At 35.9% G+C, this 24119-nt stretch overlaps 3 protein-coding genes across 4 annotated transcripts; all 3 read left to right on the top strand.

Moving 5' to 3' along the window:
• The first annotated feature begins 1749 nt into the window (after window positions 1–1749).
• Window positions 1750–15780, top strand: LOC116170593 (Golgi apparatus protein 1). The gene is made up of 7 exons (XM_031487094.1): window positions 1750–3040; window positions 6912–7267; window positions 9321–10050; window positions 10097–10282; window positions 12407–12956; window positions 15078–15184; window positions 15233–15780. Exons 1-7 carry the CDS (start codon window positions 1892–1894, stop codon window positions 15395–15397), a joined length of 3243 nt encoding a protein of 1080 aa, XP_031342954.1. The 5' UTR covers window positions 1750–1891; the 3' UTR covers window positions 15398–15780.
• Window positions 15781–17439: 1659 nt separating this feature from the next.
• Window positions 17440–18735, top strand: LOC116170165 (2-oxoglutarate and iron-dependent oxygenase JMJD4 homolog). Its single transcript, XM_031486385.1, has 2 exons — window positions 17440–18013; window positions 18060–18735. Exons 1-2 carry the CDS (start codon window positions 17514–17516, stop codon window positions 18712–18714), a joined length of 1155 nt encoding a protein of 384 aa, XP_031342245.1. The 5' UTR covers window positions 17440–17513; the 3' UTR covers window positions 18715–18735.
• A 77-nt stretch (window positions 18736–18812) lies between these two features.
• On the top strand, window positions 18813–23694 carry LOC116170163 (DET1 homolog). 2 transcript variants are annotated; one of them, XM_031486382.1, is made up of 4 exons: window positions 18813–19200; window positions 19248–19423; window positions 22433–23326; window positions 23383–23694. In XM_031486382.1, the coding sequence occupies exons 1-4, from the start codon at window positions 18841–18843 to the stop codon at window positions 23630–23632; spliced, it is 1680 nt and encodes a 559-aa protein (XP_031342242.1). In that variant the 5' UTR covers window positions 18813–18840; the 3' UTR covers window positions 23633–23694. The 2 variants fall into 2 exon arrangements, with proteins under 2 accessions (XP_031342242.1, XP_031342241.1); XM_031486381.1 differs by having other exon boundaries at window positions 23371–23694.
• Window positions 23695–24119: the final 425 nt, after the last annotated feature.

Here is a 24119-nt window from a genome sequence, read left to right as displayed (position 1 = left end):
AAAAATTAAACTTTGTTATCATTCCTTTCTCGCTTGCAGGTTTAAATTAGGGACCTGGCCACTGGGAGTGACAGGAAAGCGGCAGACTCAACCTTTGCGGAATATGATACTGTTCGCTCTGGGTCGTCCAATCGAAGACATGTAGTTCTCGAAGGATGAGAAACGTTAGCGTTGAATTCAGACAGAGGACACCGTGGAGAACTCGCAGAAAACCCATTCTAATGCAATTCAAACTTCTCAAGGTTAAAATCGGAACGATTACATGATTGCAGCAGCTGGCGATCGTGCGAAGCTATTCTTTAAAGAATTGAGCCTAGAGTTTATTTGATAGAACTATGGTTATAGAAACGGTAGTGAAATTGGTAGCGAAATAAGGCAAAAGTGTTACGCAGTTTGCAATCACGAAAAAATGTGTTGTTTGTGCGATCTTCGTGTGAAAGTTGTTGTAAAACGGTTCAGTTTAATGTACCTGTTATTGAAATTGTTCTTCCAAGGGCTTTAAATAAACTCCTATGCATAAGAAGTTAGGAATTGCAAAATAAATGTTTTCTGTTCATTGAGCATGATGTGTTGCCTACAAACCAGGCTACACAAATATCTAGTGCCCATATTCCAATTAGGGATTTGCTTGAATCTCCCCAATCTGCCGTTTTTATTGAGGGTAAGGAGGGTCTCCACGAACGAATGGCCCAGGGCCCCGAAAAACTTAAAAACGGCACTGCATTTAAGGAATAATAAGTGCAACGTTGCTATTAATCGCATAAATTCAAATAAGATTTTAAAAGAAGGTGCGTACGTGGCGACATCTCAACTAGACTTCTAAAACTATAATTGGTAGAAAGTGTATCGATTGCCAAGGAGATGGCGTACTAGTAAAACATATTGTATAAATTACCTATTCAAAAACCGGGCCTTTAAACATTGCTCTACAGATCTTGCAAGACTCCGTACATTTTGAACTGCTATTTATTCAGACTTCTCAATCAAAAGTTATAGACTAGAAACCAATTTCGAAAGAAAATTAAAAGGGCTGTAACTTTTGAACTAGTAGCCCAATCTTGGAACTGTTTGAAATTATGGAATCTACAGGCCCCATTCTATAAGAAAATTGTTTTTCCGGGTCGATCTGAGACAATTTTTTTTTCGTGCCAAAAAAAAGGCAATGTACCACCTTCCTTTTTTTCGAAAAATCGACTACACCAAAATTTCTCGGGAAAACACTTTTTCTTATTAATTTTGGGGGGTAGAATCCAAAACAATTCGTACTTTTTCGATTAGACTTCTCAATCAAAAGTTATAGACTAGAAACCAATTTCGAAAGAAAATTCAAAGGGCTGTAACTTTTGAACTAGTAGGCAGTAGCCCAATCTTGGAACTGTTTGAAATTATGGATTCTACAGGCAACGGTCTATAAGACAATTTTTTTTCCGGCACGATCTGAGACAATTTTTTTTTCGGGGCAAAAAAAAGCAGTATATAACCTTTCTTTTTTCCAAAAATCGACTGCCCCAAAATTTCTTGGAAGGGGGCTGAATCACATTTTCGGTGTTTGGAGAATTTCTATAAATATGTACGTACATTAACCGAAATAATGAATTTATTTCAGCTTTTCGGCACTGTATGTCGTATTGCAGGTTTAATAAGGTGTAAACAAGTGAATCACCCTGTAGAACATAGTTTTTTTTTATTTAAATATTGGCAATACATTTGTGACTGATGTAATCTGGTCACGTGACATTTCACATTTGACAGCGTCATCATCGTCATGTCATAACAACCGAACCGGTTGTGGTTATAATATCAAATCGTAATCATTTTAAATGATATTCTTTTACCACATCAGTTTAACATCACCGTTTTGTTATCACGTACTATTTACGAAGATTAAATAATGAACTCCCTTTTAAAAATAGACATTTGTCTGCTTACATTAATCAGTATAGCATGTAGTGCTTCTGTACAAAAATTGGACGAATTGCATAGCAAGTGCCCCGAATTATTTAAATTATGTAGACGCAGCGAAGCTCCTGACGAATTATTTGTATTAAAGTGTTTGTATGCGTTGGATCCGAACGTTCAGTCTCAGTTCGAAGACGACTGCCAGCATGCCTTGTGGAGCTACATCAATCGAATTATTGACAACGACAAAGTAAAGGAAGGTTTAAGCGACGCCTGCCCCAATCTAAATCAATTGAATTGTGATGACAAGCCAAATTCTGCTCCGGGTTCGTATTTGAAATGTCTGATTAGCAAAAAGGACGAGATTTACAACTCGAAATGTGTCGAACAAATCAAGTATTACGAGAATGCCGCCTTTTACGATAATGACTGGATCGATAGCTTTTTGATGCATTGCAAAGATGACATTGACAGCTTGCGGTGCGGTCGAATGGATATTAAAAGTGCCTCACCCACAAACACCATTACTTGTCTTCAAGATAACATCGGTAAAGTCAAAGACGATTGTCGCAGGGAAGTCTTCCACCTGGCCGAGATACAAGCCGACAACATCAAATTGGACCACCAGCTCTACATGGATTGTGCGGAAGATTATAATAAATATTGCACACAATTTCTTCCGGGCACAGGTAAAATTTTTAAATGTCTAATGCAGCATCGCCACGAAAAATTGACCGTTAAGTGCTTCAATCGTTTACAAAAGAGACAAAGATTAATCTCGCAGGATTACAGAATAAGTAAAGGCCTGATGCGGGCATGTCGAGACGACATAAAAAAGACTCACTGCCGCAAGCAAACGTCCGACGATCGGGAGATAAGGTTGGCCCAGATACTGGTCTGTTTACAGAACGTCGTCCACAACGGGACCAAGATCGAACGCGAATGCGAGATCGAAATGGACGAGCATCGGAAAATGCTAATGGAAGATTTTCATCTGTCGCCCGAAATCGTTACTGGTTGCGCGAAGGAGATACACGATTTCTGTGACGGACTCGAGTTCGGCGGAAAGACTATTCATTGCCTGATGGATCAGGCTCGCTTAAAGCACAAGAAGCGGATAAGTGCTGTTTGTGAACGTGCCGTAAGTAGTTTCCACTCTCCTTTTAATGTCCAAAAAATCCGACATATTCAAAAAATTGGCGCCAATTATGTGGGAGTGGGTTGTTTTCAAAAATTTGTTGTTAGTAGATTTAAAATGAAATGGATGGGCCAGACACCCAAACAAAAATGTTCTTTATACTCAGGATAGGGACAGAGGAAGTACAATAAGAGTTGATAAACTGTCAACAAAAGGAACTACTAACTATCCTCCTTTTTTCTGGCACTGAAAAAATTACAAATCACTACAAAAGAATTTTTTAATTTTTAAAAATCCTTTTTGAAACTTTTTGAATCGATATTGAATTTTTGCAGTGTTATATTTTTGAAAAGAGAATTTAATATGCTATTTTTAGATTCAAATATACAGGGTGTGCCAAAAAAAATTAAATTCAATAACTTTTTTACCCAATGCTGTATATTTATTTTGAAAACGGCATTTTTTTATTTCTGTTTTTACGAACAATATATAGGCTAATTCTGAAATTGAAAATTTTTTGATTTACCTCCGAAGCGAAAATGTTCAAATTTTGATTTTACAATTTTAAGTTTGACTCAAAAAGAGTCCATTACGCTTATAAAAGTGTTGGAAATGGAACACCCTGTATATGAAAGACTATGTAAAATTCCAAAATGAAACTAAAAATGTGTTGTTGGTTGTAACTTATTTTTGGGCAACCTTGTATACCACGGATTTACAATTAAAAAAAAACAGATTAGTTGTTAGTGCTATCAACAAAGTAATATTGGTGTCATATGCTCTTTTTAAACTTTAAAGCATTAAAATTTTTGCTCATGTAAGAAATACGGGGGAATAGCGACATGTGTGACACAGTTCAGTTGAAGCTGGACTGTGGTACTAATGTATCCGTGGTTCGAGTCTGGGTTCGGGCATAGGTATTTGTAAATGTGTAGTGCTTGCTCGGTGTAGTGGGTATGGTAGAGCAGTCTCACTCAAAAATAAAGACAAAAACAAAAGTAAATATTAAAATAGGTAAGTATACGGTTTTATAATAGCGAGCATATATTTGTTTAACAGAGAAAACTGTTTCTTTATAATGATAACAATCTGCCAATTTTAATAGTTATTTACATAAAACTCAGGAAAATATTACTGCCGAGGAAATATTGAAGTACAAGGCCCCTTTGGGGCGGAGTACTTTAATTTCCGAGTCAAATAATGTCATTTTACTGATGAGTTCTGTACTAAATTTTATCCGAAATCGTATTTTAATATAAAATATCAATTTTCATATAGAACTTTTGTTTAATGTCAATCTGTCAGGTGCGGCAGGAAAAGTGACAGGTGCGGCCGGTAAAGTGACAGGCGGCAGGAAAAGTAGACTGGCCTGTCTCCGTCATGGAAACTAACATTTTCCTGACAGAAAGTAGGCATGAAAATGAAGGTTTCATGTCGATTTTGGGTAAAGTAAGTTTACAGGGGAAGGTATTGGATCTAATCTCATTTGTTAAATGGAATATTATATATTTCAAGCTAAAAAGGCAGGGTGTCACACTTTTATAGAGTATCTCCGTAAGTGATATCTTATGGGGGGGGGGGGCAACCACAGGTCTCCTCCCCGACCGCTTATCGTGATCAGATACTCGGATACAATTCCTTATATCTCAAGAACAGAGGAGGGTGCTCACAAAGGGACGTCTGAAAGTATCCATTGCTGATGGCTAAACTTTAAGAGCGAATAATAATAAATAAGAATAATAAAGGTCAAGTGGAACGTCACGACGAGACATAGATATCCATTGGTGAAGTAAAAACTTAATCGAAAATGTTGGATGATGGTACCTACAAAGAGAAAAACAATATTTCGGAGAATTTCTCTAAGGACTCAATTCTTCTTGCATTATACAGGGTGGCCATTAGTGTTTGGGTGGAAGATTGTGGGTTTATTAACGCTCATATTTAAAATTCATTGTCGGGGCAAGTTGAAGTACTTACCCTTAAGGTTACAATCGAAAAATATTTACGAAATTGCAATTGTTATACAGGGCGATTTATATCAAATTTACATTTTTTTAAATGGAACTCCCTACATATTATTATTACATATTTCGATTCGTTGGTTAATTTTAATGTGACTTTATGTAGTACATATGATATCTAAAATGAGTCGTTTTTTCAAAAAGTAGATGTCCAGTAAAAATTGAATACCTATCACAGTTATCGTAAAACTTAGAAGGCCATGACTTTGCAGTGGTACTAATCATGAAGTGTACTAACATACGCTGAACGGCTAAAGTTCAATTTCTCTTGTGTTAAAAGAAATCACTCCGTCAACTTTCAAAATTTCAATCAAAGATAACTTGATTTTTTTTAACGGAACTACCAAGTTTTATTTATCGCAGCAAATGTAGGATTTTATTACCTTTTTAGCGATATAAGCATGTCGATGTTTATCTTTAACGTATTTTTTGTAATTCAACAGTTTCTAATAATTCACAATGTTTTTCGATTGGCACAGCCTCGCAGTAATTAGTAGGCGGTTAAAAACAATTGTTATAAACAATTGAAATGATAAAAAATTGACTCAAAATTATAATTTTAAATAAAAATAAGAGAAAAATAACAATTTTTTCAATAAATGTCGATGGGTTTAGAAAATCATTCTTTGACACGACGAAGCTGGCGTTATGGATGCGAAAGCGCATTTTCATATTCTCTTTTGTTGTTGGGACTTCTTTGCGTACAGCTCCTTTCACCATCAGAAGAAGTCCAGTGATGTAAGGTTTAAAATATGGTATTCCATTTCCAGTTTTCTAACAAATGAGCTTAACTAATCAACAATCAACAACAGAATTATAAATGCCAATGAAGTAAAACTGACAGATTCTATTTAATTTTATTTTGTTTTAATATTTTCCAATATCGCTTTCATGGCTTTATATTCAATTTGATTTATTTAAGGATTTAAGCTCACGCATTGGTTTAAATAGAAAATTCATTGTTCTATCTTTTAAAATGGCCTATGAAAAACAAGGGTTTTTGTTTTGTTTTGTTGTTATCATTTTAATTGGTGTTTATAATTTTTTACAGTCTTACTGATTACTAAGACTGAGACACACTAATGGCTCATCCTGTATAGCGTAGATTGTCAATGTATGTCAAGCTCCTTTAAATGTTTACGTGTACCGATCCTCCACCCCATTAACCGTCTAGCAAGAAGGTAAACATCGATAACCTTATAATCCAACTATTTACTAAGCTATCTCGGTTTTAAAAAAATACGTTTTATTTTCACAAGAGTTTTGCGAACACTTATTTTTGTATTTTAAACATTTTTTGCCAAATTTCATTGAAATAATGAAGCTTAATATGTTTTTCAATGAAAAATACAACATTCATCCGTCGTCTTGGATTTGGACTGATTTCTCAGACCTGAGTTAATGGGGTTTTTGAATATTTCAATATGTTAAAATAAAATAATTTACAATAAAATGACTAATTTGGTACTACCCAATTTAGTGATCTGTCCATACATCATAAACGGCGCTAAAAGAAATTTTTATCACGCTTACATCGCCATCTACTTACGAGTTGTGTGAAAGTTGGCCATAAATTGGTAAGTGTCTGGAACTCTTATTGTATTTCCTCTTCTATGGTATAGGTGAGGCTAAGAAGGAGCTTTCCTAATACTTTTCCATGACATTTTGTGCCTTTTCAATACTGCCTAGGTCTACACAACAGGTTTTTAAGTCTAACAATAAAAGCTGACCCATAAGACAATAATTATGCAGTGTTTAAATATCTAACAAATTGATACTAATTTCTGAACATGTAAGATTTCTTTTCTGTTAAAGTTAATCAAGATTTTCTTTAATTATTAATGTTTGTATAGTTGGAAGATTTGGTCAAGGAGACCGTGGTGGGAGAGGACTGGAGAGTGGATCCGGTTCTGCACGACGCCTGCGATCCGGTCGTGAGGGTGGTATGCAGGGACAGTCGCGGAGGTAACGCCCGCGTGTTTTCGTGCCTAATGGACAACATTGGAGCGGATCACATGACGGAGGACTGCGAAGATGCCCTCATGCAGATTCAGTACTTTGTCGCAAGGAATTTTAAGTTGGATCCTCAATTGTACAAGGCATGTCACGAAGATGCGACACGTTTGTGTCACGCAACCCGCGATTGGGACAACAACAGTGTCGAGCCGGGCCCCGATAACGCACCTTTAGTACTGCCCTGTTTATATCGGTACTTATTCTTATTACTATGCTGAACTACAATCCCAATATTAAAACTACGGTTTATTGTAATAATAATAATGGTCATTTATTGAAGGATAACACTGTACAGGGTTGCCAACTAAGAATGCGAGGTACTGTATCTGAGAATCTATCCATCGTAGAGGCTTGCGGTAAAAAAATTTATTACTAAAATGGCCACGAGAAAAACCTGGAAAATATTTTTAAGTTTCTGAAATGACCGCTAGGGGGCGTAACTGCAATCTGAAATCTAAAAAAGTGATGTTTCTGTGAATTCCGCTATATTAACCTAACAAAAAAATGTCTGATCTTTGAAGTTGACGATAATCTGAACAATTTTTCCTGTATCTCTAAAAATGAAGTGGTGGGGGGTATTCAAAGGTTTCCGTAAAGAACACCCTGTATCTTCGAAACGGATGAGCCGATTTAAACAAACTCGGGTTAGTTCAAAAGAGCTATTCTTCAGCTACAACTATTATACTATTTGAAGTTTTTTTAGTTTCACATATCACCACTTGCGGGCTTTTTTCGACATTCTGACAGAAATGGTTAATTTTCTCAAAAAAATTAAATGCATTGGTTCGATTTTTTTTTCATGAAAAAGTAGCTAAATGATGCCTAAACAAGTTCGCGAAAACAGCATCTCGATATCTTGAGATATATATATATTGTATTTTTTTTATATCGTGATGGCCAGCATTTCGAGCATTTACGGCGGCATTAAAAGCTTACTTTTATAAATCGATCCATCTTAGGTCTACAAATTATATAATAAAAATAATTCCGGAAAAATTAGCTTAAAAAAATAAAATTTTGAGGGTATAAAATTTTCTTTGGTCTAAATTTTAGGTTAGGAACAAGATATCGAGATGCGGTTTTTGCGAGCTTGTTCAGGCATCATTTAGCTACTTTTTCATTAAAAAAAAAATCAAACCAACGCATTTAATTTTTTTGAAAAAATTAACCATTTCTGTCGGAATGCCGAAAAAAGCCCCCAAGCGGCGATATGTGAAACTAACAAAACTTCAAATATCATAATATTTGTAACCGAAGAATAACCCTTTTCAATTAACCGGAGTTTGTTAAAATCGGCTCAGTCGTTTCGAAGATACAGGGTGTTCTTTACTGAAACCTTTGAATAGCCCCCACCACTTCATTTTTAGAGATACAGGAAAAATTTTCAAACAAAAAAGGTTAAGATTATCGTCGTCTTCAAAGACCGGGCATTTTTTTGTTAGGTTAAAATAGCGGAATTCACAGAAACAACACTTTTTTAAATTTCAGATTGCACTTACGCCCCCTTGCGGCCATTGCAGAAACTTAAAAATATTTTCCAGGTTTTTCTCTTGGCCGTTTTAGTAATAATTTGTTTTACCGCAAGCCTCTACGGTGGACAGGTTCCCTGATACAGTACCTCGCATACTTATTTGGCCACCCTGTACATACTAATAAACAGAATTCATGACTATTAAATAGAAAATAAAAAAACTAACATCAGAGTCACCTTCAATAGGGCGAAGTTCAGATTTATGAATAGGAAGTTTCATAATCTGCTCTTCCACTTAACCCTAATACTTAACAATAATTTTTATTGAAAGAAAGAACACGTCCCGAGTACAAAATTGAAATTATATTAATTAATTTAATATGAATTAGTTTTTTGTTTAACTGATTAGTGGCGTGCCATTTGCAATAAATGGCAATAATAATTTATAGATGAAGAAGAGAGGAAATTAATTAATAAAAAAAAGAGAAAAATATCAAGATGAATAAAAAACAAAAAATAAAAGAAGTTTTACTTTTTTTTTTTTATTTTTGTAATGATGAGTTATTCTTCTGGCCACTATACAAATTGACTGGATGGGGGGGTACTTGAACCCTCTCACTTCCTTGGTACTAAGTTTACTTTGTCTAAATGGACAATAATCGGCCCATTTCATTGTTTGTAAACCCCCCATAGCATTTACCTAAATGAAAAATCACTCTTGCATTAAGTTTGTTATCAATTTTCTACCCATAAGAAATGCTTATACAATTTTTAGGTACATGTATCATCCGACCGAGAATATGCAGTTGAAAACGGTTTGCGCCGATCAAATCCGTCGCGTCATGCGACAAAGGGCAATCAGTGTGGATCTTCTACCGGAAGTGGAAGAAGTTTGTTTGGACGATCTCTCCTATCACTGTTTCGATAAGACGGCGAAAGGCGAAGAGATGCAGTGCCTGCAGAAAAATCTTTTAGACCTGCAGGAGAAGTGTAAGAACGCCATTATTAACTATACGGAGGTCGAGGCGCAGAATGTCGGTTTAAATCCGTTCATCTCCAAGTATTGCAAGAAGGCGATGGAAACTCACTGTTCGTCCGAGTTAAAGCACGACGATGGCGAAATGATGGAGTGCCTCATCACTCATAAGAACGATCCGGACGTGAAGGCGAACGCGAAATGTCGAGTCAGCATCGAGCACTTCCAAATTATCTCGTTGAAAGACTACCGGTTTAGTTACAAGTTTAAGGTCGCGTGTAAAAATTACGCCGTGCGTTATTGTCATACTGCAAAGACGAAGGCCGACGTCATTGCGTGTTTGAGTGAGAAAGTGCGAAATGACACGATTAAAGGTCTAAAAAGTGACATCCACAAGGAGTGTCGGCAGCAGATCAAGGCGCAGCTGTTTCAGCAACGCGAAAATATTATCTTCAATCCCAAGCTGAAGGAGGCATGCGCCGACGATATAAAAGAACACTGTAGTGACGTCGAGCAAGGCTCCTCACAGGTATTGGCGCTTGTTTTCTTTTTTCGTTTTCAATTTTCGCTTGTAGGTCTTGGAATGTCTGCAATTCAGTTCCGCAAAATTAGGGGAGGCGTGTCAGAAGGAAGTTTTCAAAATCAAGAGGCAAGAGTTGACTGACAATTCAATTGACTATGCCTTAATAAAGACCTGCGAGGGCAGCATTCAACAGTTTTGTTCCAATGACAGAAAGGAACAAGTTTTAGATTGTTTAAAAGTAAGTAAATCACATTCTTTGCGATTGTCACTCTGATAATAGACAGAAGGGCGAGAGTAACGTCTGGGGAAATAGGGGCAGGTAAATCCAGTGGGATCACAAACAACTTGAAGCTAGGGAGTGGCAAAAATGACCATGGGACTAGGCATCCTCATAACATTAATAATTAAATCAAAACTGAAGTACAGTTCAGCGCTGGGTGGTTATTACTCGTGTTGGGAAAAACAAAAGCATGCTTGAAAGTAAGCAAGTGTCACAAATAAATTATCTCTTCGTAGTAAAATAAGATTATTTAAAAAGACTAATCTTTATAAATAATATTATTTTACTACGAAATAATAAATTTTTGTAGAAAAATATTGAGTAACGTTTAGATTCCTTTTTAAAAATAACGGTCACAAAAAATTACAGGATCTTCACAAATATTTTTTTCAGTTTTTTTAAAGAAAAACGCGGTTTTTTCAAATGGAATGCCCCCTTTTTTATTTCAGGTATTAATCTAGACAACTTTCATTCGATTAATATGACGTTGATGATTTTTAAGTTATTTAATTTTTTTTTAATAAAGTAATTTTTAATACAAATCATGGTTGCCCTGAACAAAATAAATGCAGTTGCCATGGGATTTACAACTTTGTTGACTGTCAATACACAAATTAGAAAAAAAACACATCTAAAAACATTAAGAGATCTTCAACCCTATTCCCATTTTGTTCCAAGCATTTCTGGAGACTTCTCTTCCTGTTGCTTTCCTGATTTGATCCTGTGTTAAGGATCGGAAGGCATTATGCACTTGTTTCAACATATTTTTTTTCGTAGTGACCGGATATGTGTAGACCACGTTTTTAATGTACCCCCCAAAAAAAAAGTCCAAAGGTGTCAGATCCGGAGACCTAGGTGGCCGCATGTGCTTTTTTCCAACTACGTTATAATTGTGAGCCGGAGCGCCATGGTTGGCTTTCTTATTGTAGGGAAACGCGCATTGAATAAATCTAAAGTACGGTTCTCGTTCTTATAGCATTCTCCATAAATTATTATTAAATTCAAGTAATCTTCATTTAGTTAAATTAGCCATAATCTAAAACTCAAAAAAACACTACTGTCTGGTATAACAGATGTTGTTAATTGAAATTTCCATGGCAATCATGATTTGTGTAAAAAAATACTTTACTAAGAAAAGCGCAAATCACTTGAAAATCATGAATTGTAGGTATAGGACAATGCCATGTTAAATAGAATTAATACCTGATCTAAAAAAAGGGGGCATTCCATTTTTAAAAAACCAAAGTTTTTTGAAAAAGCTGAAACAGCGTTATTTGTACAATTTGTGAAGACTGTAGATTATTATGAAAAATGATTATTCGAATAACCTGCATTTTTTATAGGTACCCCAACAATTTCATTATTTTACGTCTAATAGGCACTGAAATATAAAGCGTCAAAGTACGCGCCTTAACTGTCAAATTTTTTCTTAAAATACAAGTAGCTCCAAAACAGTCGAAGATCGCCAGATATATTGTTTAATATACTGACCTTAATTTTCAAAAAGGAATCTAAATGAAAAAGCCGCATTTAATCGAAATTATTTTCATGTACTTCTATGTGAACAAAACAATTGCTTATTTTTCTTCCCCTTTTCCTTTTCTTCTTCTTCTTTATTTAGAACCACGACTGATATTTAGCTCTCTCTTCCTTTCAATATACATATTTTTAAATTCATTCTACTAATTGTTTTATTTTCTTAGTTTAGGATTAGGTTAAGTGGTAGAGTAGTTCTAGGGTGTCTCACCACAGAACTGAACTTCGCCCTGTTAGATTACTGAACATTAATTTCATTTAATTTTAATTATTTAGTTTATTATCTATTTGAATGTTTATGTTTTTTTTTCCTTCTGTACTTCCAGTAATCTAATAAATGTCACTTATTATTATTATTATTATTATTATTATTATATTAGGTAGGGGTGGTCTACTTCAAAACAAACATTTTTCCAAGTCCAACCTGCATCTTTTTCTTTAGTATACCCTTTTGGTATGTTGTTGTAATCACTATCTACAACTTGTTTTATTACCGATTGGCCGAAAACGACTTGGGGTGGTTCAATAATACGTAAATTTTTTCAGAAACATAAAGATGACGTCGGTTTCGACAAGGACTGCAGATTAATTGTATTACATCGCATGATCGAACAACATTCCGATTACCGTCTCAACCCTCGCCTACAAGACCACTGCAAATTGGATATAAACAAATTTTGTCACGAAACGATAATACGAACAAAGCCCGATCAGGAACTAAACGGCGAAGTAATTAAATGTCTGAAAATGGCATTTAAAAGATCAAAGCTAACCGGCCTTTGCGAAAAGGAAATGGTGATCATTTTAAGGGAGCAGGCTTTGGACGTGCAACTTAATCCGCTTTTAAAGGCGGTGTGTAAAAACGAACTGGAGACGATTTGTAAGAACGACGACGAAAATAACGCCGGCAGTACTGAGGAGTGTCTGAAAAATGCGCTGCTTAATCATAAAATTCCGTCGGCCGCTTGTCAGGTGGAAGTCGCAAATATGATCGAGGAATCGCAAGCTGATATTCAGGTTGATCCGTTATTACAGCAGACGTGTTCGGTGGACTTGTTAAAGTACTGTTCGCAGATTGCTCAAGGGGAAGGGCGGCGTGAGTAATCTCTTTCTAATTTAATTTCTATCAATAGTAGTAACAAACACCGGAGCAAAATCACGTTGGTAGTACTTGCACAAATATTACCAAATTTAAGGCCGCTTGACATGGAGCAATACAACGCGCAAGAACTTGCAGAAAGAAATTGCAAGGTCAAATCCTTGCATGCAATAAGCATTGCATGGTATTTGACATGGTGCAATTCTATTTCAATTGCCACATGTGCCAACAGAAGAAACATATGGATTTGTCAACAAAGTAGTTAACCTCAAATGAAAATTAAATTTTGATTGCTTGAAGAAACATAAAAATTACAAAAATAAATAAGATTAATAAAAACAAGTAATGTGTGCGTCTCTCAGCATCATAGTTGCCGCCGCTGTATTTTACTAGGTTGGTGACACAAAAACAACTAGATTTATCCCTAGAATTGCACGATTCATGCAAGAAGAATAGCACCGGTCCTATAAAAATTGCATGCAAGTCTCTTGCAGCAATTGATCAGCTGGCTTTGAACTGCGCATGCCTTTCGCAATTTTTCTTGCAACTTGCATGCAATTGCAATTTTTATTGCTCCATGTCAAGCAGGCTTTATACTATATTGCCGTCCTTTAGTTAGGCTTTGCATAAGGTTTCCTCCTCGGTGTTATTACTATACAGAGTCTATTCAATTTAGGAGGATAACATGGCTATCTTTGTTGAGTGGAAGAGCAGACACGGATGATATCCCTGTCTGAACTCCGCCATTTAGACACTAAGACTTATTATATTATTATTATTATTAGACTTACAGATTCGGTTAAATCGGCAAAGTTGTGTAGTTTTTGATGCTAATGGATCCGATGCGATATTTTGAAAAAATAAATCTTTTCATAGATAATTGGAAAAAAGTGAAAATCGCCATTTTTAAAAAGTTAAAATATTTTAGTAACTAAGAGAGCTATCGAAAAAAAAAAATCAAATAAAAGTTGCAAGATTCGATGGGATAAATTCAGGCAAAAATGCAAGGTTGATTCCCAAATGAAATACTAAGAGTTTAGTAGCACAGGTTTTGTAATTTTTTTCTCTATCGAGTGACGTAAAAATCCAATATGGTGTCCATTTAAAATAAGGAAGTTGTCAGTATCTCGAAAACCGCCATTTTGAAAAAGTAATTTTCTACACCCATTGAATTTATCTCAACAAATCTTGCAACTTCCATTTGAAACTTTTTTCGATAGCTCTCTTTGTTACTAAAATATTTGACCTTTTTAAATATGGCGATTTTCACTTTTTTGCAATTATCTATGAAACGATTTTTTTTTTTTAATATCACATCGGAATATCCATTCGCATAAAAAACTGCACAACTTTGCCAATTTAACTGAATCTGTAAGTATATACAGGGTGATTCCTATAGTACCTGCCACCGTTTGGGAGCGTATAGGGGGTGCCTAGGGGAGTATTTTGATATAGGACACTTGGGGTCGGAAATCTAAAATAAGGGCGCCAGAACCAAATTTATCTTCTGGAATTTCACGCCTGTATGTAGGCAACCCAACCGACCGACGTTTCGCGCGGAGCGATGCAGAGCGAGTTAGCGCGAGGAAGCGACATGGGAGGGAAGGAGGGAAAACGACAGTCAAAAGCAATAACGTTTACAAGTGTTCAACGTGGCCACCGTTGTTCTCAATGCACTTCCTACATCTAGCCAACTATTATTATACTATTGCCATAGTGTTTATTCACTTGATACGCGTCGTTGCAGACGGGATTTCGTGGGTTTAAACAAAATTCTGATCAAGTGTCAGCCACACATCGCCGCCTGAGATCGCTCCGTGTGCACCGCCGGCCGGTTGGGTTGCCTACCTACAGGCGCGAAATTCCAGAAGGTAAATTTGGCTCTGGCACCCTTATTTTAGATTTCCGACCCCAAGTGTCCTATATCAAAATACTCCCCTACGCACCACCTACACGCTCCCAAACGGTGGCAGGTACTATAGGAATCACCCTGTATATCATAACAAAGATAGCCATGTTATCCTCTTCAATTTAAGACACCCTGTATAGTAGCTATAAATTCAATTAGTAATAATAATAATTTTTATTGATGTTTTAGTAGCATTTGTTTGTTTGTAGATATTAAATGTTTGAAAAGTATTTTGAACGACAAACCAAATCAGCTCGAGGTAGAGTGTAGGAATATGCTAAAGGGCAGACTGGAAATGTTTAAAAATGCGGCTGTCGTAAGTGTGTAATTTTAAATTGATCTTGTTCGCACTTTTTTCTTTTAGATTGTTCCTCTTGCCGATCTAACAGGATTATATAATCAAGTAGCACTGTCACCATCAAAGCATTACTTTATGCTGGTAGCTCTAACTGCGATAGGTTCGTTCTTTGTTGTTGGCCTGTTCTGCGGACGCGTGACTAAACGACACTTACTAAGCAAGAACAAATGATCGTTTCTGTAGTTGTAATCTAGGAGAACAATATGTGATAGGTTTTTACTTTAGTCATTCTACTTGACGTAATTTCTCGCTTGACTATGTTGAGGTATTAGTTTTGTGATAGGTTTTTTATGGTAACGATCGATCACTTATGATCTAAAACTGTGTAAATATTTTAATTTAGTTACCGCAAAATGGTTTTCGCATTTGCACAATTTCATTAGTATTTTAGGAAAATAACAAGTGTAAAAATTAGTGCTATTAATGTGTTTATTAATTTTTAATCTATCATTTTTTTTACGTTAATTTCAACAATCTTTGCCGCGGTCCTTGTAAAAATTGTGATAATTTCAACTACTGACAGATTATAACTAAGTCACTAGTTGTCTCCAACACATAGCTCATTATCATAAATTAGGAATATATTTTACACATAAATCGAAATTTAACTGTATATAATCTTTTTACAAATAATATATTCTTGGGTGGTTCTACAGATGTTTCTCACTTGACAATCTTTCCCAGTTTTTTGAATTAATCTAACGTTCCTATTTTTAAATGGGAGACATCTGTACATACTAAGTATTCAATTGTAATATAATACGAAAGAACTGTATGTGTGTTTTGTGTTATACACCAAATTTTATTGTTAAATATAATAAAAATTAATTATTTATGAATTTATCCTATTTGCTTCTGAAGCACCTGGTTCATATTACCTTTGTTTATTAACGAATAAACAAAAATGTTACTTAGTATAAACACAGTTTAGGGATTTTTCCAAAAAAACATTTTTATTGTCTAGTTTGTGATTAATGGCGATATTGGTTTATTTAAAGAAATGGTGTGTACCGAGCGCATGTCACAATAAATTATTGGTGATTCACGATAATTCAACAGGATTAACCAGATGGTCACAGTAGATTTTGATATGGTTATCATTGCTTCTTTACCAACCTTTTTAAATCAGTTGAATTATTGAAATAATAATAGTTATTTATTATATAAGACGATAAAGGGATATTTTAACCATTGACTGAATTAACTTTTACGACATGGTTAGTTTCCCAAACGTATTAAAATGTCAATGCTATAAAATAAAATGAATTACGCGCTGGTTACATTTTGCAAAGTGCAACAGTGCAAGAAATTGGCAACTGGCAACCATGTATCACGCTACTGTGGTGGGTACCAAGGAATTCGGACATTGCAGGCAACATGAAGGAAAATGAACTGGCAAACAAGGAGCCAGAGGGGGAAGCCATATAGGACCAGAGCCCCTCTGTGGAGTGCACAAAAGACACATAAAAGAAGCCGTAAACCCATGAGAGAAGATGAATAGGATCCATCACTGGCAGAGGACAACGGCAAAGTACCAATTTATTTACCTATTTTATACTTTTTATTACTACCTAATTGGATTAGAGGAAAATTAGCGAAGCTAGTGAGACTTAGAAAACCTACAAAAACTAGACCCACATAAGAGACAAGAGTTTGGAAAGACCCTGTATCGCAGCATGGAAGCCTCTATTTACCCTCTAGTTTTATTCTCGCCCTCTTAAAATAAGTGTGTGTCTAAAAAGTCTAAGATATTTCTGTGAGGAACGTTTTCAAACAGTCCTGGATGGTCAGAATGCCTATAGGTATACCTACCCCTGATGAAGTTTTGCATACACTCCAGAATCAAGACAGAGCGCATCTCGTGTCAATAAGTTTCTTCTGAAATAAAATCCTGGAGCGGGGGTTGACTGCCAAAACTTCTGCCTGGAATTTGTTGCGTAATGACCGAGATTGAGAAAGAATCTACACCAGAGACTTGATCTACACATCCTTCAAGCCTTCCACCCCATATTGTCTGATACCTGCGTAGCTACTTCCTCAGCTGCTTCAATGCAGAGCATTTCCCTATTTACATGTTTTACGTTTTTCTTGCTGTTCGTATCTCTTTTATTTTAACTTATTTATACAGTTGTGCTTATTCTAGATCATCCTGTATATAAGTAGTTCTCCTGTATTCATTTATTTTTAGCATTTATCGCTAACATAACCAAAGAATCTACGTAAACATAACCTAAAAAAATGACTACGTAATTTTAAATATTTGAAAGAAATTTATGATTAAAATTGCATGGAAATAGAAATCGAAAGTAGTCAATTGAAAAATGAAACCTACGAATATACTAGACCTCCTTCAATCGATTTAAAGACATCCTACAATGAGTTCTTTGTAAACTACTTGTGCAAAAACCAATCTTGCTTGATCAAAAATGTTGGAGGAAATTGGAATTCGACCCAATTATGGATAGAAAACGACTCCCCAAACTTTGCGTACCTACGCCAAACTTATGGCGACTCACTGGTCTCCGTTACAAACTGCAATAGTCAAAGCACCTACGCTCAACAGCCACTAAAGTGGAATTTTCGGGATTATTTACACTATTGGGAGAATCATGTTGACGGGAACGAACAAGTACTTTATGTAAAAGATTGGCATTTGCGAAATGAAAATCCTGCAGACGAGTTTTACGATGTCCCTTTACATTTCGCTTCGGATTGGTTAAATGAGTATCTGGTCGAAAATTTGCTCGATGACTATCGCTTCGTTTACATGGGAGTCAAAGGAACATGGTAAAACTGAAATTGTACAACGGATGTGGAAGACGTATGTTTTTAGGTCACCTTTCCATGTGGACGTAATGACGTCGTATAGTTGGTCGACAAATATTTACGGGCAAAAGCGGTGGGTGTTGTTTCCACCAGGCGAAGAGGAGTATTTCTACGACTCATTAGGAAATTTACCGAGCGATATTTCCAATTTGAAGAATGGCCGTAAACATTTTGAAATCGTTCAGAATCCCGGTGACGCTATATTTGTTCCGTCAAATTGGCATCATCAAGTTTGGAATGTGACCGACACAATATCAATAAATCATAACTGGATTAACGGATGTAATTTACATACCATCTGGAAAGCGATGGAGAAAAATTTAACGGAGGTTAAAAGAGAAATTAGAGATTGTAGCGATATGGAAAATTTTCTAGATCATTCGCAGTTAATGTTAAAGGCATCTTTCGGTTTTAACTTTGGGGAGTATTTCGATTTCATGCTGTACATTGCGACAAAACGCATCAAATCGTTGCAAAATGAACCTGTAAAGCTATCTGGCAAATATTTATTAGGTAGAAATCATGCGGAATACGACTTGCGGTCTATTAGGTGCACCGTTGTAGATTTATTAAATCATTGCGATACACTCGAACTTAGTTGTTTTAAAAGTCTGGAAAAGGGGCCAGAATTTTTATTACAGAAAATTGATGACAGTTTATGAATAAAACGCTTCAATTCTCAATTATTTCAATTTCCTAAAGAAGTGGTTTCAAGTGTACATAACCTCAAAATTTACAAATAATCATGTTTTGTTGCATGATATTTTAGATAATGAAACCAAAATATAATGGATACTTTAGTAAAACCTCGTAAGGTACCGCCCCAAAACATTATAATACGATTATTTCAACGTGAAATACACGGCTACCGAAAACCGGGGACACACTTCCATGTAGCGAGGCAATTCTATCAAAATGTCTTTCCAAACTTTACTGTGATAAATGTAGAAAAACCGCCTTGTTTTTTAAGAAAGTTTAGTCCGGATGGTAAACATTTTATAGCATTTTCTTCCGATCAAACTTCGTTGGAGGTTTACACGTACCGGGGTCCCGCGGCGGCCGGTGACTTACTACAGCAGGTACGAGTGAACCATGCCGATAAGCAAAGTTTCGAAGTGAAAAGTAAAATTTTCGATCGGTTTTTTAAGGTAGGTGTGTGCGGAATTTCGAAAATTTATTCCATGTCAATTTTTAGCTCAAGTTCATCGTGAATGTCGCGCAAAGTGCCGAACAGTTGAATCGTGAGTGCAGCTTATTCAGTGACGATGGGAAATATGTGATTATTGGATCGGCGACTTACATTCCTGATGATCTACGGCCGCATTTTTATGAAATTTACACCAGTAACGAATCTGTAGTGCCGAATCCACGGTAATTATTTATTTATAAGGGGCGATCAAAAATTAATGGCAGTCAGTCTTTGCATGGAAGTTCAAGTTAAGTACGACTTTCCATGTAAGTCAAAATTCCAAAGGTGACTCGACAGCAGCTCATTTTTGGTCGCCATAATACAATGCGATCAAAAATGAGTTGCTGTCAAGTCATCTTTGGAATTTTTGTTTACATGGGAAATCATCTTAAGGTGGGTTCATAGCTCTCCGTTCATCCTTTGCGTTGATCCGTCAAACGGATAATACATTTTGTTAAGGTTCATAGCAATCCGTCCACATTGTACATTTGCAACATATAACCATAACCTAAATTTTATTTTCTACTATACCCTCCGTGATTTTCAGTATTGAAAAATGGTACGAAAGTAAGAACACGTTGCTATCTGATTATTACCCTGAAGAACGAATAGGTGAACACTGTTAACGTACCAAACATAACCTCACTCTTGTTAAAAACTTACCAACGGAAACGTAAATGTTCAACTTCAACCAACTTTTCCGTCGTAAACGGACGACGTACGATTTAAAAATTTGCTGTCTTCTGATTAGTTAACGGACAAACGGAAACGTATGAACGGAGAGCTATGAACCCACCTTTAGACCATATAGTACATGGACTGCTAATTGTAACGAAAATATGGTCAAGGACATCGCCTGGGTATGTGAGTTTCAGGGTAAACGAGTCTGTCCGAAGTTGTGCGATTAGACACGATTTGAGACTGTCAACCTATAAATTAACAAACGTCAATTAATTAATCGCCTAGATATGCCAAAAAAGCAAACCTATCCGTATTTGTGGACGTATAGAAGACAATCAAGAGTATTTAAAGCTTCCCGTACTACGAGGTTCCCTAAAAGCTACTCTTTACGCGATCCGAGTGGTGTTCATACGACTTTAGTTTACCCTGAGATTCACATACCCACGACTACAGTGCCCTCTATCCGTGACCACCCATTTTGTATTGAAAGCATAGGGATAATAGCAGTCCATGTACTATATGGTCTAAGAAAATCATACATAAATTGAACTTCCAAAGGCGACTAGACAGCAACTCATTTTTGATCGCCCGTTATATACAGTGCTATTTATATTATAATCCTCTAGAAGTCTACAAAAGTCTTAATAGGGTTTTAGACTCCCCATGGGCCTCCAAAAGTTTTCAAGACTGTCCAAGATATTCCAAGTGAGTTCGTTTAGTTGCCCCAACTTAATTCCATATACTGTGATATTTATTAAGAAGTAGGCAGAGATTTATGTGTGTTGTTATTCTTTATGTCTACTTTTAAATGACAAAATCTTTGTGAAGGGCGCCCAATTTTATGCAACCAAAATAACTTCTTAAAACAAATGAAGATCTGGCTGTCATATTAATTAATTTGAATATTGTTTTGACTTCACAAAAAATAAATCTCTTGCACTCCTTAAACTGTTATCGGCACTATACGAATTGACAATATTTTTCTTCAGTTAAATACCTCGCACACGAATGAAAATAAAAATACAGAAATCAAAGTAATATTCAAATTAATTAATATGATAGTCCGATCTTTGTTTTACGAAGTTATTTTGGTTGCATAAAATTAGGCGACCTTCAGAATAATTTTGTCATTTAAAAGTAGACATGGGGAACAACAATACACATAAATCCCTATGTCCTATTTCTTAATAAATATCAATGTATATGGAATTAAGTTGGTTCTAACCTCGGTTCTAACCAAACGAAGCCTCTAGAACACACTTGGAATATCTTGGATAGTCTTAAAAACTTTTGGTGGCCCATGGGGAGTCTAAAACCCTATTTGGGACTTTTGTAGACTTCTAGAGGCTTTAGAAGTTCTTAGAAACTTTTAAATACACTTGCAAGTTACCCTTACACATGGAATTTTTATTAAATGTATACATGTGGGCTACTTTAAAAAAAACGGATCACGCATGGAATCATTACATTAGTATCATGGCATGGAACAGGCAGCCAACATTACAATTGACAAAATGGGGCTGTTTTTCGAGTTCTTAAACTGTTACCACCCTCCTACCGTGTTAATATTTCATCTTTATCGTCTTTGCTATACATTTTTTTAAAAAAATCACAATTTGATGCTAATAATAAAAATAAAGACGCATCCGATGATGCCTTTAAACGGAAAATTAAAAAATTATTAATCAGAGAGCGAAATTTAACATAATTTAACATAATTTTATTATTGTTTTGTTTATTTGTTTTTGTTTCCCTTTCCTTTGTTGGTAGGTAGTTACTTAGTAGATTTGTGCTTGTTTTCAATCAAAATTGAACTGCTAATTGTTTTATTTCGTAGAATCTATGTGTATAAATATATTCTTTATGTGTCTAGGGATACAGGGGGAAGAACAGGTAACCTACTGGTTTACCTGACCCTGAACCTATTGGTTATGGTGTAGGAACCATTTTTTTTCCTAATCAATAAAAACCATTATTATTATTATTATTAATATTACATTAAATTAGTTACACGTTTTTATACAGTATAAAGACGAGATTGTACACGCGTGCGCAATAGGCAACTTTCTTATTTGGGGAGCAATTTCATCGTTTGTTTTATGGCAGGTTCCTCTAATCACAGCAAATAAAATGGGCGAGCCAAAAGTCGTACTGCGCATGCGCAATAATGAACTCCCTTATTTGTGGAACAATTTGATCGACATTTTTATGGTAGATTCCTCTTACACTCCAAAAAATAAAAGACAAACGTAAGATATTCCATTTTCGGAGGTATTTGTGCAAAATATACTCACTCTAGCGGCGTCTTGTCGCATTTTTACCAACCTATACGATAAAATTGACTAAAAAAGGAACTGTCAATATAGTGGTGCTTTTATGAGCCGAATCAAATTTCTTTTCCGCTTTTTTCGCCTTTCATTGCTAGATTCTCACAATCGTAAAGGACCTATTCAGTTTTTTATATAGTATAACTATACATCCCCGTTACTGATTTCTAAAATGTGTTGCAGATCGCCACTAGAAGACTACACGTTGCATCTCGTCGATTTAGAGTTAGGAAAATTATGTGATACTCGACAATTTAAAGTTGACAAAATCTTTTTGTCACACAACCAAGGCCTTTACTTGTACAAAGACACCTTAGCCGTTCTATCCGTTCAACATCAAGTGATTCACCTTTACCAAATTCTGGACGGCATGTTCGTAGACGTCAGAAAAATAGGTAGATTTTGTTTCGAGGACGATTACTATTTTTTCAATTCGGTCTTCCCGTCCGAACGAGCGTTTAAGGAGCCGTTTATTAACTCCCTGAAGCACAGACTGCTCACGTTTTTATACAAGCGCGCAGCTCATCTAAGTAATGTTAACGGTAGCGCGTTCGAGTTACGTAGATTTTACCAGTACTTCGGTAATTTTGAAGCCTTACGACTTTGGAAGATGCAGTTACTCGACGAAAATCATTTGTTAATCAAATACGCCAGCGAAGATGTCGTCACTTTGAAGTCGACTGACGCTAACAGCCAATATTCGTTTTTCGTCGTGTATAATATAAACGAAAGTAAAGTGTTGGCGATATACGAAAATACTTCCAAGGAACTTTTGGATTTATTTGAAAACTTTTGCGATTTATTTAGAAATGCCAGCGTTTATATGGAGACACAGTTTTCTTGTAGTCCATCAAATAATTTATATGCCAGGCTAATACAGCACCGTTTCAAGCAGACGATTGTAAGTGCCAAGTTTGGCGGAAAGACTGAAGCGACCAAGAGACTACTGGCACAATTACCAATTAGTGCGCAGTCTTACAGCTGCTCTCCCTATTTAGATTTATCATTATTTAGCTACGATGATAAATGGGTGTCGGTGATGGAAAGACCCAAGACTTGTGGAGAGCATCCTATTCGGTAAGCAACAAATTAATCACCAAGTCTTTTACAACATCTTTTAGATTTTATGCCAGAGATTCGGGCTTTTTAAAGTTTCGCATCTACGCTGGAAGTACTTCAAGACCTGTAACTCCGCCTGCTAGGCGTCTCGTTGCCTTTACCTTTCACCCCACCGACCCATTTGCGATATCCGTGCAAAGGACAAATGCTGAGTACATAGTTAATTTCCATATTAGGCACGATAATACTTCAAATGAAGATGAAATGGCGGAAAACGATTTGGGATTGTCCGGTCATTTACAGAGGTGGTCAAATTATTTGTAACTGTTTTTAATTTATTTGCTATTATTGTTACAATTAAGACTAATTATAATTTTTAACTGACATTTCCAGTTAATTTATTGGGTGTGAATGGAGGCTAAAGATTGTAACATTTTTATGTATTGCACAAGGTACAGTGCAAGAAAGGATTTGTTATTTGCACTGGGACCTCTCTTCAATGACATCGGTTTCTTGAATACCTCTGGCCCTTTGGGCGCCACTCAACGTAACTTAATAAGTGTTTAAATGAATTATAGGGTAAGCGTATAGGCGTTTGCCAGAGGCAGAGAGGAGTGACCCTACAGGGTCATTGGATTTGACCCATTTTCAATAGACTTGTTACATGTGGCATATAGGTCAACTGTGCAAAGTTTGAACCAAATCGGTCCAAGCTTTTGACAGTTATCGTGTTCACGGACAGACTGACACCATCGACTTCCCTATAAAGTTTGCATCGCTTTGCTCTGCCGCTATATAAAGAAGTTTTGAG

The sequence above is a fragment of the Photinus pyralis genome, unplaced genomic scaffold, assembly GCF_008802855.1.
Source record: "Photinus pyralis isolate 1611_PpyrPB1 unplaced genomic scaffold, Ppyr1.3 Ppyr1.4_LG5, whole genome shotgun sequence".
NCBI lineage: Eukaryota > Metazoa > Arthropoda > Insecta > Coleoptera > Lampyridae > Photinus > Photinus pyralis.
This window is presented reverse-complemented; position numbering and strand designations above follow the sequence as displayed.